Below are 20,370 nucleotides of genomic sequence, written 5' to 3' on the forward strand. Positions count from 1 at the left end.
AGACCATTTTTATTTACTTGGACTGTGTAGGCTAAAAATGAAATCACACGAGTGTCAGTTGATTTGCAGACTCGAAGTAGTGAAGGAAACATAACCATTACTATTACCTATATACATATAACAAAGTTGTCCGTAAAAGCATAGAAACTATTAATAATTGCAGGTAAAAAGTACTTGAAGCATTTTCTCAGCTTACCAATATACTCAGTTTGAAAATTGGAAAAAGTGTAATATATCAACCTATTCGATAAGTACGTAGATAGTTACTAGGTACTAGGTACACAATAATTAATGTTACCATGAGCTTTGACTCATTAATTATTATCAAGTTAATCGAACACACCAACATTCAAATTCGAAACAATTTATAAACACAAACGTTTTAATTTCAAAATACATAATATTTAATACATACACATAAACACAATTTAACGTAAATGCTATTACAAAGAAAGTATTTTAAATTAAGTACATAAAAAAAAAGATTTAATACAATTGGCACAGTTCTTTTACTATTGATTTATTTACGATTTTCGAAATCGAAATTTTGTTGTTGTTGAGGAGGCGGATGACCACCTCTTTGAGATACAGCTGGAGTAGGTCTTCTACTTTGTAATGGAATATTTACTTCTTCGGGCGAATGGAAAGCTTGATTGTTAATCGGCTGTCTGGTAAAATGCTGCGGTAACTGAGCTAAAGGTCTTAAAGTAGCTTGGAATTGCGGTTGCGTTGGTCTCGCCGGCCTTGGTTGTTGAGCTTGGACTTGGAACTGTGGTGGTGGTTGTCTTTGTTGAAAGCTTCGGACATTTTCACCGGCTTCCTCGTCTTGTGGACCTTCGTAATAGTTCTCCGGATAGTAACGATCGGCGTATCGGATAGTTACATTCGGACGAGTTTGAGCTTCTTCGGCGTTGATAGGTCTGTATAAGAAATCGTTGACGAAATGGAACTGCGAAGATTGCTGGCAAATATTATCACTGCTGGGTGGCATGCAAATCAAATGGACCTGAAAATAGGAATTAATTCGAGCGTAATTAAATTGTTGGCGTTTGTTACGTTGGATTACAGTTTTGATATGTGAATTATGTAAAGGAAAAAAACCAGTTGTATAAGATTAATTTTTGTTTATGTAGATAGGTACGCGTATGTATGTAGTACCTGGTGGAATGAAAATCCTTCAGGACATATCCACGAATGTCTTGCGTTATCTTGACAGTAATGGAACACTTCGCAGTTTAATCCATCATCAGCGTAGTAACCAGTTTTCTTGCCATTACAACTGAATTTTGATTGAGGTAGAAGTTCTGTCAACCTATCTGGTTCTTCTTTCTCTTCTAATTCTTCTTCCTAATGTAAAATTCAATCGTATAAGTTATCGTACATTCGTCTTATATGTATATATTCAACTCGTAAACCAATTTAACGTCATATTTATACCGATAAAGCTTGAGGGCCTAATTGATTCTTGATATTTTGAGGTCTACGTAATTGGAAATCTTGTTGGTTAGGACGTCCTTTCAAAATAGCTTGCTGCGGTTGTAAAATTTGAGCTGCTGCGATTGGTTGTTGAGGTGGTAAAGGTGATGTTGGTCTGAATTGAATAACCTGAACAATAATTAGTTTTGATTAATTACCTATTCGTCTTCGTACATCAACTCAGAATGAAACCGAAATTGAAATCATCATCTTACTTGTTGGGGTGAAGCTTGAGATTGTCTAAAATGCAAAAATTGTTGCTGAGGAGGAGTCGACGGCGACGGAGCGATTGAATTCTTTTCTATTTCTTCTTCCTCTTCTTCATCGACTACTTGAGGTGCTGGTCTGAAACCTTGCGGAGGAGCGCCACCGAAAGGTATAAATTTAGGAACTAATGTACCGGGAAATGGTTGTTGGCCTTTTTGAGGTTGAGCTCCTCTAGGAGGTGGACCATTTTGAAAAAATACTGGCGACTGCCTTATATCTCTTTGGTATTCTTCGTCATCTGCATATACTATCGTTAATGTTAGCACAAGGCACAGCACTGCTGATTTCATCATTCTGCGCAAACAAACGAAAAGAAAAAAGACCATCAAAAAATAATATAGCTACTTCACAAATCCATAAACTCGGTTATATGGAACAGTAGTCCTAAGTGATTTTCCGGGATAATAAAAGACAATTTGTAAACAGAGCATCATATACGCGATTACGAAATAGTTTCACTGAAATAATTCCATTCGTTACGTAATTTAATATCGACGCGTGCGAAAAGATATTATTTCGGTATACCTATGGTGTTACTAACATGTAAGTAGAAGTACCTAGCTATCTAGATCTACGTTGATCGACATACACGTGCAATATTTACCTACACACGCGATGATTTCAAAAATTAATACATTTCATCTCGCATCAACTCAACCAACGGTATTGTAAAAAATTCAATTTCAGACACGAATACCAACGCTTCGTAGGATGTAGAGATCAGAGAATATTGTTCCAATGGAATAGCTCGCTTAGGTGTCAGCGGAAACGTACTGTTATGTCTGTGAATTGAAGGTTATAATAATAGCGTTTTTTTTTTCTTATTCATTTGCTAATTCGATTGGAAGAAAGTACCACTAATTTCAGTGCGTTCTCGACCTATCTACATAATTCATATTGCGATCTCGTGTGTTAGCCTGAAATGCATGTTGCTAGTAAGTATAATAATTTCCTGATATGTAGGTACTGTGGCAGTGGTGGCCTTGTGAAAGAAAGCGTATAAAGCAATGTACATTGAGTGGAAACGACGGTTAATCTTCATTAATTAGCGTTCTTTTCAAGTGCGAGGATACTTTGTATGTGTTCACAAGGTACACTGTTATTCAACGGTTTGTAATTTGTGCACGGTGCACGAGATGGAACCGCCACCGATCGACACTGACGCGATGTTGCTCTTCAAATACTTTGTAATGAAACTAATGAAAGCATAATATATTAATGAACTTCTTGTATTTTGTTGGTTTGTTCAAGGTCAACCGGAAACTGTCAACTTACAAGTAAAAGAAACCAAAAGTAAAAGATTTTTTTGATGAGGAATCTTCCAGGTTCCAGAAGAATCCAGACCAAAGGTAAATAGTAAATACTCGTAAGCTCAATATAACGAATAACTTTGAGACGGGGTGTGTTCGATGAGAAAAATTCAACATTTTAGTTTCAATCTTCTTGATTGTAACAATATACTCAAAATTCGAAAGTTCAGTTTAGTTCAACTTATTCAACTTACATCCTTGATAAATGAGATAAATCAATAAACGATAAGACTGATTGATAAGAGTGATAAGAAAAAGTTTGGGGGTGGGGGAAATGATGAGTGAAGTAAAAGAGGGGAAGGGAAACGAAAGGTTGTTGGTTTTGTCAGTTTGTAGGTGGATGGGGTGCCATTGAAAAATACAAAAATCATGTTCAGTATTTCAATGGTGTTGTGGAAGAAGAACTGAAGAAGGGCCAAACTGTATTTTCATTTTTCAAAACGACAAAGTAAAACGGGAATTACTAAGGGTAGAGGCACCAAATATGGACCACCTTTTTTTTGGAGGATTGCCATTTGAAAACTATAGGAGGTAGAAATAGAAACCTCCACAAAGGCTTAAAATGAAGTTCCATTCTTCCACTAACGCTGTACTTACAAAACTTCAGGGGTGAAGGTCAACTTTAAGTATGTTTTTTTTATTGTTGAGTGATGCGTGTCAAAATGACAGTTCAAAATTTTGGACGCCTAATATGGACCACGACCACGGACCACCTATAAAATTTCAAAATAAACATACTTTCACATTTTTCAAAAGGTCATATTTATTTTTAGAAATGAAAATGAACAAAAACACTTACATATTCTAAGCAGTTCAGGTTAATTTTGAATATTTTTTTCAAATTGTTGAATGACGAGTGTCAAAATGACAGTTCAAAATTTTGGACGCCTAATATGGACCACCTAATGAATAATTTCAAAATAAACATATTTTTACGTTTCAAAACATCATATTTTATTAGTAGAAATGAACAAAAAAAAGTATTTCAAGCATTTTCCTTTTCAGAGGCTGTTAAAAAATTCAATATCACAGGTGGTCCATATTAGTGCACCCTATAAAAAAAAACTTTGCACCAAAAATTTCTGTACATACCCTCATTTTTAGCAAAAACTGATCACCCCAGCAGAAACTACATCCTTTTTTGATATTATAAACATCAATGACATTTAGAAAATTACACCACAGATAGGTATATTTCAATAAAAGTTGAAAAACACACTAAAAAATTTTTTCAGTGTCTCAAAACAGTTTTTTGTAAATTTCTCAGCGAGTTTTGACTTTACAGCTGTAATTTTTGTCTCATTCGTTTTTTTGATGAAAAATACATCAGAAAATCAGAATACATTTTTTCCTGACAGATTGCGGTAATTACCAACGAGAACAAGCGCTGGTCCATATTGCGGACTGGTCCATAATTGGTGCCCTTACCGTTATTATACAGTATGGAAAGCATCTAAGAGTCAGAGTGAGGATGAAGTTTCAGGGCCTGCACTAGGAATATGAGTACCCATACCAAAAAATTTATTCGGATAAATTGATTTGTAATGAAAATAAAAATAAAATAGAAATGTTTGGTGAAGTTTGGCCCTTTCACCTCTTTCACTTACTACTACATTTTCACAGTATGTCTAAAAAGGCCAAACTGCACTCTTTCATCATTCTATTTTGAACAGTTCAAAATTAAAGAATTAAATTGTTTAACGTTAACCCCCAAAAAAATAAATCAACAGTAAATTTCGTTGCTATTCTTCTCACCCCTTCCCAAACTTACAAAAATTAATCTAAATTAATCCACAGACATTGTTTTTTTTCAGTAGGGTAACTATAAAAAAATAGCTGTACCTATGTTTCTCTTTGGAATTTGAAAAGTATAAAAATTTTCCATGAATAATTATTATCAGCTAAAAAAATGTAAAAAATCAACAACAAAATTGGAACAATAGGTAAATTTATACCTAAACTTTATTTGGTAATTTTGGTACAAAAATAGTAAGACTTAAGAGGCAGAATCCAGAGACTGAGAGACTGCAACCACATAACCTAAACCAAGTAGGTAACCCGTTGAGGTAGCAGGTACGTACTTTGAACACTTTGCCTTGAAAAATTTTCAGCAGTGACCAGTAAATTCTATTCAGCTAGGGGTTGAAAACTGAAATAAATTGATTTTTGGTTTTCGGTTTCAGTTCAGTTTTCACCTTTTGATAATTGATTTTTAGTTTATGGTTTTTTGGTACCTACTTTTATTGGGTTTTTGGTTTTCAGTTTTCAGTTTTTTTCTGCCAATTATCGCATTATGCCACCTAATTCTAGGTAGAATTCATTTCTACTAATCAATTAATGCATAAGAATCAAAACATTACACATACCTACAGTATTTTGATGATTTAAATTTTAAATTTTTTATACTCATTTGGTTTTTGGTTGATTGTTTTTGATCAAATATTTTTTATTTTCGGTTTTTGAGTTTTGCACAAAACACAAAACAGATTTTTATTTGTTTTTTTCTTGGTTTTTGGTTTTTTAACTGCAGTTTCAACCCCTGATTCTATACCTACATTTTTTGTTTCTTATTTCATTTCAAAAATTTTGGAATCAGTGTGGCCCTAAAAATCGACACTTTGGCTCTTTTATAATTTTCACATTTTTCACCAAAACTAATTGGCCCTACACCTTGAAAAAAACAGTTTGGCCCTTCTTCCACAACACCATCGATTTGTATTTCGGTGGCTGTTTTTTGAATTTATGATTTTTTTTCAATCTTCATTCTTCTTCAAAGTTTTAAACTTTGAATTTTCAATTTGTTTATTTGTTTGATTTTTTTTTTAAATCAAAGTGTTATGTTACTCGACAGTGTTTTCATATTTTGTTGGTAAGTAAAGTACAGGGTGCCCAGAAATATCGCCGAGTACCCCTAAAAAAGTTTTCTACTAATTAAAATACTTCGGTTGGTCACAGTGAATGATAATAATGATAGCACATGATTGGTTGTTGGACTGGAGAGATAACATTCCACCAATCATATGCATCTATTTCACATTGCCAACCTATATTTTTAATGAAAAACTTTCTTAGGGGTACTCGATATTTCTGGGCACCCTGTACCAATTTTGAATCAGTGAATTTTTATTTGTTTCAATCTTCAAAGTTCGTAAATTTTTATAATTTTTCTATTCGCTTCTTTTTTTTTGTATTCAATCAAATACATACATAATACGTATTCAAATACTCGAGAAGTCTAGGGCACTTTAGAGAAGTCTAGTGAAAAGCTTAGGTTTTTATTTTTTTAATATTTTAGATAAGTACAGCTTTTTTATCGGGGTTTTCTGAGTTTGAGTTCAATAGTCATTTTTAAACGATATACAAATAATAAATGAAATCTTAATTTTGACTCTTAATTTTTAAATGTTATTTCAAAAAATTTTGCACTTTTTTTGTTGAAAATAAAATATGTTTTTCAATTTTTCAAGTTGAAAATTTCGACTAAAAGTCCAAATTTTAAGATTGAAAGCTGTGTAAAAACATAACTGAAAAGCTGCAAGGTCCGAGGTTACGAAAACATTCAAAAATAAAATGCTGTAAGCTGAAGGTTAGCTCAAAGCTAGCCGTGAAAATCGAATTGAGCTAAGCTAATACTTAAAAGCCAAAGTTGAAAGTCTGAATTTTAAAATTGCAAGCAAAATGAAAATTCTAATGCTCAAAGTTTCCTTTTAAAACTTTTCATCCCTGCTTCAAAATTGTGTTCATTTGTTGATAGGTGTTAATTTTTGAAATTTTTTCAATCTTTAAACTTATTGTTTCACATTTTTTAATTTTTTCATTCGTTAAAAAAAATAGAATACATATTACTAATAGATTCTTCAATAATTAGATATTCTATCTATAGTAATCAGAGTAAAACCTGAGTGAGATATTGGAAAATTAAAAAAAATTATGAAAATTTTTTTGTTTTCACTTCTTTTTTAGATACTTATCATAAGTTCAAGCTCTACAGCATAAAATTTCTAGATTTATAAAAATTGTTTATATTTTTCATCATTTATACAAAAAAAGGACTCTTGTAAAATTCTTGTAAATTCCATAGCTTTCAATTTATAAAAAATTCCCTTTCGCAAGAAAATGGCGAACCATCATACCCCACGACATAGGTACACACGCTATTCCAACCAAATTTGGTTTGAGGCTCTAGGTATTGTTCATCAAATTTGTTCAACGTTCAGAAAAATGTATAAAGAAAATTATTTTCCGAGTGGTTTGGTTTTTTTAGACAACTCCAGTTACTTTGAATTACTTGTAAATTAAAAATAAAAACTTGAACTTTTAAAATTTGAAAAAATTTATGAAAACGTGATTTTTTTGAAAAAGTTGTTTCAATATTTTCGCGAACAGTAATGGCATTTTTTTGGTAAATTAATATTTAGTATTAAATTTCAAATTATGGCTTTATTTTATGGGTGATTTTTGAATTTTGAAACCAGTTCCTCAAATGTACCTCATCCACCTACGAACTGACAAAATAAGTTCTGGTGTGAGTGGTGTGTGATAACGTGTGGGGGAGGGTGGGGAGGTGTGTTATTGTTTTTCTGATAATTTAATTCGAATCATCGAATGGAAAATTTTAAGATTATAGTTTAGTTATTAATTATTAATTAAATCATTTGAATCAGTAAATCAAAATCAATCTATCGTATTCCAGATTTTGAGACTTGAGTTTGAAAGGAATGAATTGATTGGTAGCTTACAGCTTGTAAAGCACTCAAAAGCAGTGATTCCAGCTCCAGCAGCTGATCTGATTAGATCTTCCAGTCATTGGATTCGAACCCAATCATGAGGTAATATAATTTTACTGCTACTTTACTCATCATAATATCAAATAAGTGGTAAATTTCGAAATAGACACTAATGTTTGATGTACCATTTTGAAAGCAACAGATGGTCAGGTGCCTACTATAGATAAAAATCCATAAAACAAAATGAAACTGAAAACCAATCCAGAGAATCTAGATCGTCTGACCAAGTCACTTGACCGGTATGACACAGCAGTGGCAATGGATTTCTCTCATAAAAAGGTATGTACTCCAAGTTGATTCATTCATATTATTTGAAAATACGTGCTAAAAAACAGCTCTAAAAGTTTTGAAATTTATTGCTCGATAATTCTCAAACGATTTTTAAATCGAAATAGGTTCGCTGCCTCGTTTACTTTCACTAATCTTCAGTGACAGTTGAATGATTAACACTGGTACCAGCGTTGAGAACACAAGAACAATTGAACTTCACCTAAAAAAAAAACCATCAAATCGTCGAACATCACTCATTTCCTATTTGAATAGCTGAATGAGTCTTCAAATGGAAGACGTTGAATGGGCTTAGTATCTATATGTGGCGTTTAGACTCTTTCACCGTGTCAATAATATAATTACGGTTGAAAAGTTCAAGGTCATGTTTGTCGTTAAAAGTGTTAATGGAATCGAGCATTCACCTTAACATTAAGAGCATGTATTAAGTACTACGAGTTGAGTTGACTCTTTTTCTTTCTTTTGAAATTCATCAAGGGATGAAATTTCGGTTTGTTATGAATGATTAACCAGCATCATCATTCAACATACCGTTCGCATATAATATAAAAACAGATAGATATCGTATTCCTGGTTTATTATGTGGTCAAAATGAAAACACATGTACGCTTGGTACGTGCCTTTTACTATTAGCTATTTGCGTTTTGCAAACATTCAACGACCATCTGATTTGAAAGTGATAACTGTGCGGTTATGCTGTTTAAATATTTGTTTGTCTGGAAAAAATATAACCATGAAACAGTTAATTGATGCACGTATGTCAATGTTAGCATGACGAATACATCTCCACACTAGTTTGAAATAGTATCTATGTTATCTATAACTGTAAAAAATTTATTATTTAATTTTTGTTTACTTTCTCTTTGTATAGGTACACATAACGAATTACGTGTAGTAAATTTTGCCAGAATACTCGGTTCAGTTTTGAAAATGAAAATTATGCAACTGGAATCAGTACATTACATAGGGATATCTGACCGTAGAAGTAAGTATACCGTATGCAGTACTATTGAACGTACTCTAACGTATAGATTATGCCCTTATAAAGTATATACTTTGACTTACACCTCCTCATATATGTACCTACACATTCTCAACTCTCATCATGAAGTAATCATATGTCAAAGTCCAATCATCGAATCAAAAACAAATTACAGGCAGAAGGGTGCATCGACTCATTAACCATCTACCTATACCTGTACGTAGGTATTGCAATCTTTTGACCTGTTGCAGTAGACGATAAATTAAACATCGTTTAAAAAATTATGTATGTATTCTCACGCGTATCTCGCCAAGTACTTTTTTATACGAACATTTTCCAGTTCTCACGAGAATGCATCTTCTTCGATGCACGCTTGTTTAGAATAAAGAAAGCCTTTTCTATAATGATTTCTGTTTCACGTTGTCATTACATAATAAACATACGCATCATTATCACAACCTCTTCATCAAAATTATAATAGATTGCTTGATTTACTCGTACCTATACCTACCATTCGATTCGACCGTGTTTACAACTTATTAATTTCGCCTTCTTACGAATTGAAATTAATTTTATTTTTGCGCATCCGTTCGCGTTGGTTCGTTGACTCTCATGTCGATCGTGTTTCCTTGTTTTGCAAATTTTGCAATTTCGATTGATTCTTTCTTTGTAGTAGCGAGTAGGTACATTGAATAATCGAGTATTTTGTACGATGAGTTGTAGAAAGTGAATTGTACGATCAGGTGTTTTATAAAGAAAGGGTGATGATACGAGTAGATTTCGTTTTGAATTATTTTTATTAATAAACTACCTACCTGTAGATAAAGATGGTTGGTAGTGTTTGGTTATTGGATCGTCATTTTAATGATATGAACTAGACTAGAATTGTGTTGGCCAAATTGTAAATATAATGATTTATTTCATGGTTCATTGGTTCAAATTCTAATGAGTCGATGAGAATGTTTTGTACGATTAATTCATTTTAAAATTAGAGTTTCCAGGGTGTCTTTGATATGTTATCATCGCGGTTGAATCATTCATAATAATGATGGACACGAATGACTTGGAGAAAACTTCCGACTATTGTTATCTGATCGATGACATAAAAGTGTGAATTTATTAAATTTAAATCATTAAATGTGATCTGTCACGAGAAAACCAGGTTAGTGTCCAAAACGTAAATTTTACAGGACGGGCATTTGAAGTTTTGAATACCTACATGTGTTTGGGGATCTATGATTCGTAGGTCCGTGAAACTTGGACCATTTTTGACCACCAGGGATGCCAACATAACCTGACATTTTTTTTTTCAAAATCAGGGTTGCCAAAGGCCGATAATCGAAATTTCCCTAAATCGATTTTTTCGTTTTTTCAAAATTTTGCACCAAAAATTTCGCGAAAACTACTAAGAATGAATTATTAACATAAAATAAGTTATTTAATGAGTTTTTCAATTTTTTCAAAAAACTTGCTCAAGGTGAAAAGAGTTGATTTTTCCAGCTTAAGCCTCATTCAAATTTCAAAAAAACGGCCTAAATCCTACAAATGTGAGCGGATATCCACAAAAATTTGCATGTTGACTCCCCCGGACATACATTTTAAGAAAATGTAAAAAAAAATTTTTTTTTCATTTTTTTTGTAGTTGCTCTATTTTTTTAACCTTAAATTTAGGGTCAAAAGAATCGTTCGCGAACGTTTTTACCACCACAGGCAGATTCTGCACCCTGAGTACTACCAATATCCATCAAAAAAAATATATCGATTTTTTGGACACTAACCTGGTTTTCTCCTGACAGATCACAAATGTGAACTTTTTATTTTTTAATAATGTATGATTTTGAAAAAATCATCTTCTTATTCTCAGTTTTCATCAAAGTTTTTTCAAGTTTTGTGAGTGCTCCTCTATTACATAAAATTACCCCGTGCCGGCCGTGCTCATCTCTTTGTTTATTGATGTTGACCTTGAAAGTTGGCTCCCTACGTCCCTAGTCCCTTTCCATTTATCCTACGTTGGATTTTAGAAATTCGATGCTTTTTCAAGTGATGAGAAGTCGAGAACAAAATTAAAAGGGTTTTTCGAATAAGAATGTCTAAAATATATCAAATTCAGGGCTCGTACTCTGTTGATTTTCAAGTAGGTAACAAAGTTACTGAAGTCACTATGTACTCTCTAGAAGTGATTTTCGTTAACTTTTTCAAAATTTTAGAAGCAAAAAAAAAACAAAAATTAAAATGGCGATCTAGTGATCCTGGATCAATCCATGCCTTGTTTTTTTTTAACGTCGTCGTCGTCGTTTCCTTATAAGCGGTACGCCTGTTGGCCTGTCTGCTGTGGTGTGGAACCTGTTGAGGATGAGCCTGAGGTATCCGTGAGTTTCCTCCTTGGTCTCCCTCTGCTTCTCTTCCCCGTTGGTGTATATTGAAGGACCTGTTTTGGTGATCTTGTTTCCTCCATCCTTTTGACATGATTTCTCCAATCTTTCCTATACTGTTTTATCTTCTTCATGACTGGCTTCACTCCGAGATGTGCTGTTATTTTCTCAGATGGGACTCTGTCTCTGAAAGTCTCCCCTGCCGTTCTCCTCATGAACTTCATCTCTGCTGCCGTTATTCTTCTTTTATCAGATTTCTTCAGTGCCCATACCTTGCTTCCATAAGTCATCATTGGTATTGCTAGGGTATTGTACACCTTCAATCTTGTTTCTTTTCGCACCTTACTGCTTCTCAGGGTCCTATTTATCAGTCCTGTGACTCTCAGGAACTTTGCAATCTTTCCACCAACATCTACTTCTCCCTGGTATGATATCGTGTTTCCCAGGTATTTGAAATTATTGACCTGTTCAATGATTTTTCCATTTATTACAATCTTGCTTCTTACTGGCTCCTTTCCTTTGAAGGCCATTGTTTTTGTTTTCCCTGATGATATTCTCATATCATACTTTTCTGATGTCTTTGTTAAATTATACATTGATCTCTGTAGGTCATCTTCTGTTTCGGCTAGTACTGCTTGATCATTTGCGAATAATACTGTTGATATTTCTTGCCTTCTGTCTGTCTTGATTCCTTTTGGCTTCATTTTCTGCCATTCTTTTACCATGTGATCCATATACATGTTGAATAAAACACAAGACAGTGGACATCCCTGGCGAACTCATCTTTATTTCTGCTTGTTCTGAGAGTTTATTTCCAATTCGTACTCTTATTCTAGTGTTCTTATATATGCTGTTTATCACCTTTCGCATTTTATATGTTATCTCTTCATCTTCTAGGACTTCAAACAGTTTTTTTCTATTAACCCTATCATATGCTTTTTCCAGGTCTATAAAGCACATGTGTGTTTCTAGGTTGTATTCAATCCTTTTTTCCATCAGTAGTTTTACTGTATAACTTGCGTCAGTGCATGATCTTCCTTTTCTAAATCCTTTTTGACTTTCTGACAGCTTTTCTTCTGCATGCTCTGCCAGTCGTTTTGCCAGTATTTTCGCATATATCTTGTAGCAGGTGTTGAGTAGACTTATTCCTGGGTAGTTTTTCAGGTTTGACATATTGCTTTCTTGAACAGTGGTATTACAATTGCTGTTTTGAAATCTTCAGGTACCTTTTCTTCTTGGTACATCCCATTTAGGAATTCCAGTAGTCTTCTTTTAAATTCGCCACTTGCATATTTGTACAATTCTGTTGGTATGCCATCTTCTCCTGGAGCTTTTGCATTTTTTGCCATTTTCAAAGCTTCTTGTAGCTCTTTAAATGAAATTCTGTCCACTGTTTCTCTAATTTCATCTTCTATCTTTGTAGCTTGTGCATTTTCATCACTCCAAAGTTCTTCAAAATATTCCTTTGCATCATTGATCTTAATCTTTGGCAAACCCACTCTTTCGTTAAAATTTGTGTCAATTCTCCTTATGATCTTGTACACCTTTGGCCATAACTTGTATGTGTCATTCTCCAGGAATGTGATGAAATTTTCCCAGCTCTCTCTCTCTCTGTAATTTCCTGGACTTTCTCTTGACTTTTGCCGACTATTTTCGATATTCTTCACCATCAAACTCGCTTTTTGTGCTCATGAATTTTCTAAATGCCTGTCTTTTCTTTTGTATGAGTTCTTGGATTTCGTTGTCCCAATTCTTTATTTTTTTCGCCCCAATTCTGCAAGGAACCATTCCTAAGCTTTCTTTTGCCGCTTTTGTCACAATGGATTTGATATTTTCCCATTCTTCTTCTATGTCCTGGCTTGTTGGTATCTCTTGACTAATGATGTTCATCTGCCTTTGGTACAGCCATTGGTTGGTTGGGTCATCCAGGGCTCTTGTGTTGATCTTTTTTTCATTTTTCCTGGCTGGTATTCTTGTTGTTTCCATTCTCATTACTCCTTGAACAAAATGATGGTCAGTGCCTATTTCTAGACCTCTGTATGTTCTTACATCCAAGAATTTCTTTGCGGCATTTTCATTGGCTATAAAATGGTCGATCATTGAGCTTTGTCCTCTTGTATTGCTCCATGTCATCTTGTGATCTTTCTTGTGTTGGTAGAATGTATTCATGGGGATCGTCACATCCTTACTTGAAATGGAAAAAGGTGTAGACTTATTTCAAAATTAATAAAAAGTGTTGTTTTATGCCAAAAATTAGGTGCTGAAAATTGTCGCTTTTTTGAAAGAAAAGCAAATGTCGAAATGTCTCATTTTTCCCCCCAAAAATTGTGAAAAGTCTCGTTTTTTATGAACATTTCTCTGAAATAGTCAGGTTTTTTACCAAAACGTTGTCGATAAATGTCCCAAACACGAATCTGTGATTAGTTAACCCAAAATGACCATTTTTTGGGCTCCAGGGGTTCTCAAAGTTGTTGATGAAAATAGCATTTTAGGAACCACTGAGTATTATTTTCAAAAACTTTTTAGCGTAAAATATCTGTTTGAACCTGATAAACATTATGCCAGGAGATCTTTCTGTTTTTGACCCTCGAGGGCAGAAATGAGGGGGGGGTTGATACTTTGAAAACTTTTGAAACCCCAATTTTTTAAACCTACCCCTTTGAGCCCCGCTAAAAAGCCTTTTACAGTTTATTAGTATCTGAAAGAACTCCATCCTACCAAATTTTGAGCTCAATAAAATTTTGCGCTGGTACTCAAAAATCCAATTTTCCAATTTTCCAATTTTTCGTAATTTCGATATTTTAGGAACCCCTGGAAAACTAGAAACCTGCGATTTGCGCTAAATTTAATGTTTTGAGGTATATATTCAATAATCTACGAGTATATGAAAAGGTTGAATTAAGCTCCCTGTATACTTATTCGTAATTTTGAACCCTTTTTTAGAGCCTCCCACTTTAGCCACCCCTAAAAAAGGCGTTTATGCATATTTTTTCAAGTAAATTGAAGAATTTACATTTGAAACAAACTGGCAAGTGCTCGATAATTTTTCATATAATTTTCCCTATTATTTACAAAATTGGGCTATTTTGGGTCAAATTCTGAGATTTAACTCGTCGAAAGTAGGTTAAAATCACGTTTTCACGATTTAAATCGAAGTAAAATTCTCAGAATTTGACTCAAAATAGCTGAATTTTGAAAGTAATAGGGAAAATCATATGAAAAATTATCGAGCACTTGCTAGTGCGTTTCAAATAAAAATTATTCAATTTATTTGAAAAAGTATGCATAAATGCCTTTTTTTAGGGGTTCCTAAAATGGAGGGCTCTAAAAAAAGGGTTCAAAATTACAAATATACAGGGAGCTTGATTGAACTTTTTCACTTGGATAATCGAATATATACCTCAAAACGTTACGTTTGGCGCAAATCGCAGGTTTCTAGTTTTCCAGGGGTTCCCAAAATATCGAAATTACGAAAAATTGGAAAATTGGATTTTTGAGAACCTCTTTTTTTCGCCATATTTAAACAACTAAAAATTGAAGTTTTTTTCGAAAAATTTCAAAATGTCTCTTTTTTCCATACATTGCTTAACAGTGTGACTTTGTGGCGAAAAATGCATGACCAAAGTGTCGCTTTTTGCAAATTATTCTCCAAAAAATGGAATTTTTTACCGAAAAGTTGCAGAAAATCTCACTTTTTCAAAAAGTTTCACTTACCCACCTACATATTTGCTAAAAATTGCTGAAAATTGTCGGTTCTTTGCAAATATTTCTGAAAAGTCTCATTTAAACAAAAAAAAAAATTCCAAAAAGTTTTGCTTGATTATGAAGTTTTATTAGGTATTTATTGGTATTAGGTTTTAATTTGAATGTCTATTGTTTTGTAATTCCCCCCCCCCCTTTTGCAACTTTTTTATAACTCTAGTTCCTTTTTAGGTGTTTTTTTTGTGAAAATTGCTTACAAAGTTTTGCCTTTTTGCAAAATATTTCCAAAAAGACATCCGAATTTTGTTAAAAATTGTTTACGCTTTTTTGCAAAATACATAAATCCAAAAAGTGATTTTTTTAAAAAGTATCTCAAAAGTTTTGCTGTTTTACTAGAAATTGTTAAGCCCATGTCTGTTTCGTAAATGGTCAAATTTACTTTTTGCCAAAAAATTTCAAAAAAGGTCTCATTCTTCGACGAAAATTCCGAAAAAGTTTCCTTTTTTTTGTCATTAATTGCACAAAAGACCTGCATAATGCTAAAAGTTTTAAAGTCTTTCTTTTCGCCTAAAATTGCCAAAAATTTTGTCCTTTTTACCGAAAATTTTCGATAATGCCTCTTTTCATTGCTAAAAATTGTCAAGGTCTCGCTTTTTCTCAGAACTGCCAGAAGTCTCTTTTTTGCTAGAACTATGGAATTGTTAAAATCTTTCATTTTTTCAAAAAATTCTAGAATTTCTCACTTTTTTTCAAAAAGTTTTGTTTTTTATAAAATTGTCAAAATCTTGTCCATTAACAAAAATGACCCAAAGCTATCACTTTTTTAAAACCAAAATTGCAAACATTGCTACAACTATTGTCAACGTTTCACTTTCTGTCTAAAATCAAAAAGTTACTATTGTTTCCAAAAGTTGGCCAAATTCAAAGTCCAAAATTTTGCTCACGTTTTGTAACTTTTTTAGGCTTTTTAGGTTGCTGATTCCCTTAAAAAATTGAGTACGACCCCTGCAAATTGGAGTAGAGTTTCGATTAATGTAAACGAAATTCTATAGAATGATTTATCACGTTCGAATATTCGATTAATTCAACATTGTTTGATTTCAGCCGGATCGAGCCATCAACTGGAAAAGAAACAGCTGAACTGGGAAATGACAACGTTCATCTGGTGAGTAAATTTCTCCCAACAATTAACCCATCCAATCATTACTTTTTCTGTCATAAATAATTATACAGGGTGTCTCACTTAAAACGCAACCCAGAAAATCTAAATCATAGAAAAAGCGTCAATAGGAAATTTTTTTATTCTGAAATGTTACAGAAGATGTTGAAAATGAACACCTAGGTGAGTTTTACAGATTCTAGCTCTTCTAAGTAGGTTTTGGAACACACTTTGTAGTACACGTTGAGGAATTCTTTGAATTTCCTCAGTGATTGCCGTCTTCAGCTCACAATTCGCGAAATTGATGACTTATTCGGCGGAACTGTGCCTGGATATGCATTAAGAAACTCGTTTCGAACACTTTTATACGCTTTTGTTGAAAAATAATGCTCAATAATGAACACTTTTTGCATTTTTGTGAAAACCATAGCAAAAGCTTGAAAGTTGCACACAAGTTTTTTTCGATTTTGTTTCACAAAAACTACTGATAAAAAACAAGGAAGAAAGATATTATCAAGGTCGGATTTGCGGCATTCTACTCGAGAATGTTCAGGCATCATCTGAGCGCAGTGGTTCCGCCGAGTGTGACGTCATTTTTTTACTACACGCCTTTATGCCCTGGGTTGCGCGTTAGGTGAGACACCCTGTACATAATCGTATGCATAATTACACTTCTGAATCTAATATCTCAATTACGTTGGTATTGGTTTAACATCGCTTGGTAATCCACCGTTTACATAGGTTAACCGCAATGCAACTTTCGTTTTCAAATCAGTGCTTTAGGTTCGACAATTTTTTGCTATCTGATCGCTAATAATAACGGAATACCTAATGATCCGTATAAATTCCAGTATAAAATTGCACCAATATGACCAATGTATTAAAATTCTGATTACAAATCAACCCGGAATAACGTAATTTGTATAAAACTATCAGATTTACAAATTGTTTAATACAGGGTGTTCCAGAATAACCTTTCACATTTGTTTTTTTTATTACTCTGAGAGAAAAATGTTTACAAAAATTCTTTTACAACCAAAATGAAGTAGAAATATGCCGTTTTTAGACCGTATATTTGAGTTTTCATTAAAAATGAAGTTTTAAAAATTTTTCCATCGAGATATTTTCCTTCATTTTTGACACATTCAACCAAACATTTTTTCAAATTATTGAACACTTCTCTTCCAATCAGTTGCGACTCATGAACCTAGAAGCTGTTTCAGAGTCCTAGATTTATCTCGATACACTTTTGACTTGGAATAACTCCATAAAAAAAAATCGCAGGCTGAAAAGTCAGGGGATCAAGGTGGCCATTAAATTTCTGGTTCAACACGTCGACCATAACAAAATTATTTGATGACCGAAGTGCTCACGCGCTAAACATATGTGTACATCCCTGGTAGTTCCAACATGTTGGAAGGAAGTAAGTAACTCTATTACATCGCGTCTGTCTTTTAGTTTGGAACAAGAAACTCGTTTAACATTTTGCCTTACCCCTCACCGTTACTGTTTCGTTAAACACACATGGTCCCACTATACCGAATTTAGCCACGCCCAACCAAACAGTCAACTTGGCGGAGGTTTAGATGTTTCTCAAGTATTATCAACTGATTCTTTGTACACTAGAAGCGCACATTCCAATTATTCACTTCACCATTTAGATAAAAATGAGCTTCGTTACTGATGAGTAAGGAGTAAAGAGTTACAGGAACCTTTATTTTTAAAAAAGGCCTTCACAGTAAAAGCACACTGTACAGCCATCTACTTCTCCAGGGCAAAAAATAACTATTGAAACATAATTCGGCATGCTTTGGCTACCTAGAACCGCCTTTACCATTCCCCTAGCTCCACTTGAACACAGATCAGTGGTTACCAAAATGTGAAAGGTTATTCTGGAACACCCTGTAGTATCAAAATACACACATCTCGAAGAACTAGGCGTTAAATTAGGTGTTGATTACGCACGATTAATAAAATTTTATGGAAATTGTATAATAATGTTGTTAAACTGGAATTAACAACGTGTTTTAAGTCGATTACAATGATTAGATTGGGAGACAAGAAGACCTGGTAGATGTGATATATTGTTCGAGAATTCGGTATTTAAATTAAGTACCTATCTTGAATACCGGTTGAAATACAATCATCGTAGCTGAATTAATCGGGCATGAAATTGAGACATTTGTACACCAATTATCATCAGGTACGTGTGCGATCTACGATGAGTCGATGAGCCTGTGATTAGCTAGACACTTTCGTGTTTTTCAAGGTTACTTTCAGTTTCGATTTAGGTTTACTTACGTATAGGTCTAGGTACTTTTGCAACTGAATACGTTCGGTTTGGTTTATTTACAAATTCGCGAGAAATGATTACTTTGGTTGATTAAACTGGTCGTCCTAGTTTGTAACCAGGTTGAAAGTAAGATGCTAGATAGGTTTTTCGGACAAATAATGAAGATCACTCTGTTTACAAAAACGCTTAATCATTTTGAGGTTAGGCTTTATTGTATCGCTATCTTGATTACTCTTCAAATCTGATCTTTTGTATACAAGTTGAACAAATTACTCCTTTACGATGCACGTTTTGTATTATTCGAATCAAATAGATTAACTTTTAACCTTTTTTTCTCCCTATCTTCATTCATGATACAATAAAAGTCAACACCTTGACACTATATTTTTATGTAACCGATGCTCGAATGTTGCGATTAATTTTTCTATCGAGAATAATTAGACTTTTGAAAGATACAAAATACTTCTATTATTGTTACCAGTGTAAGTTAATTTCAATCGAAATTTTCGTAATTTTCATTATTAATTCGAATTAGTAATCGATACCTCACGTAAAATGTTACATTTAAAAAAAAAAAAAAACTTACGAAAAATGTAAATTTAGAGCCCATTTTTCAAACTAATATCACTTCAAAAAATTGGGTAGGTATCTTTAAAAATATCTAAAAAAATTATACATTAAAATAAATAAATAAAAACCACTTCTTACCTGAATAAAATAATTACGTATAAATTAACTAATTTAAAACAAAAAAATCACGACCGAAATAATATATTTAAATTTAAAAAAAAAATCAACTATAAACTTGTACAGAGCGCATAGCAAGCTTAAAAGAAGGTATCACTCTATGCGATATGATTTGACGAAAGAGCTGAGAAAGATTTTACCACATCATTGCCGGCACCGCACTTTCACATAATCAACATCATCGTGTCTAGTAATCTGATCTTTTCTCCAGTATAAGGTTATATACCCTACCCGCGTGCTCACGTCCCCTACCAATTTCAAATTTACCTTTTAACATTTATTTAATCTGAAAAGGATTAAAACAATAGGAAGCGGAGGTAGTGGACAGTGAAAAAATCTAACGAGTTAACGAACCGTATGTAAATTACGGTAATTAGCAATTTCATCTGCGGTGCATCGTATAAATGCTCCAACTGTGTGAGAGAGTAAATTGTATGAGAATTAATTGCAGCTGCGAAATATCGTATACTTTTCGGAATTTTTTCCCCCCCTGTCGTTCTTATATTTTGGAAGAAGAGTGAGAAAAAATTTGTTATACGATTTGGAAATACTGTTAAAATTATTTGTTAATGTATTGTTTCAATTTTTTTTTCAGGTGATTCAAATACTTAATGGTCGAATTATAGCAGATTTGATGGTGAGTGGTTCCTAGTTGTTGTTGTTGTTGGTTTGGTTTATTTGTAAAATGCATGAAAAAAGAAGTCGATTAATTTGAAGTGTTTTTGACCATTTGATGGAAATAATTGGCAAAAAATGAAAATGCATCTACGATTATAACTGACGTTTAATTATTTATACGTTGGATTTAAAAAATTCCTAACGAGTGCTAAATTGCACTTGAGCAAAATTTCGTTAATTATAAAAAATTGTTCTTAATGAGGGAAAAGATTACGACCATCTTGATGTAGGCCTACAAAAATTCTGGGTGTTTGAGCAGGAAAGGAAATTGTCTGCTAGGATCATTTTTGCGGTAATGGGAACCCCTCC

The 20,370-nt window shown here is 33.3% G+C and overlaps 1 protein-coding gene and 1 long non-coding RNA gene across 2 annotated transcripts; one reads left to right on the forward strand and one right to left on the reverse strand.

The window, feature by feature from the left end:
* Positions 1–364: 364 nt before the first annotated feature.
* Positions 365–19,583, reverse strand: LOC135834956 (uncharacterized). The gene is made up of 5 exons (XM_065348963.1): positions 19,345–19,583; positions 1,692–2,037; positions 1,438–1,605; positions 1,159–1,347; positions 365–1,006 (listed from the first exon to the last, which is right to left on the reverse strand). The coding sequence occupies exons 2-5, from the start codon at positions 2,034–2,036 to the stop codon at positions 521–523; spliced, it is 1,188 nt and encodes a 395-aa protein (XP_065205035.1). The 5' UTR covers position 2,037; positions 19,345–19,583; the 3' UTR covers positions 365–520.
* Positions 7,660–20,021, forward strand: LOC135834957 (uncharacterized). Its single transcript, XR_010556799.1, has 5 exons — positions 7,660–7,882; positions 7,983–8,119; positions 9,000–9,113; positions 16,289–16,349; positions 19,979–20,021. It is a non-coding gene; the product is annotated as an uncharacterized LOC135834957 (long non-coding RNA).
* Positions 20,022–20,370: the final 349 nt, after the last annotated feature.

The sequence above is a fragment of the Planococcus citri genome, chromosome 2, assembly GCF_950023065.1.
Source record: "Planococcus citri chromosome 2, ihPlaCitr1.1, whole genome shotgun sequence".
NCBI classification, from domain to species: domain Eukaryota; kingdom Metazoa; phylum Arthropoda; class Insecta; order Hemiptera; family Pseudococcidae; genus Planococcus; species Planococcus citri.

What these genes read in the sequence shown, in the direction of transcription:
- LOC135834956 (XM_065348963.1), bottom strand. Translation starts at nt 2,036, where the DNA reads ATGATGAAATCAGCAGTGCTGTGCCTTGTGCTAACATTAACGATAGTA. An exon ending in CTCAAGCTTCACCCCAACAA is followed by an intron (nt 1,606 to 1,691) that starts GTAAGATGATGA and finishes ATTATTGTTCAG; the next exon opens with GTTATTCAATTCAGACCAAC. An exon ending in AAGGATTTTCATTCCACCAG is followed by an intron (nt 1,007 to 1,158) that starts GTACTACATACA and finishes TCCTATTTTCAG; the next exon opens with GTCCATTTGATTTGCATGCC.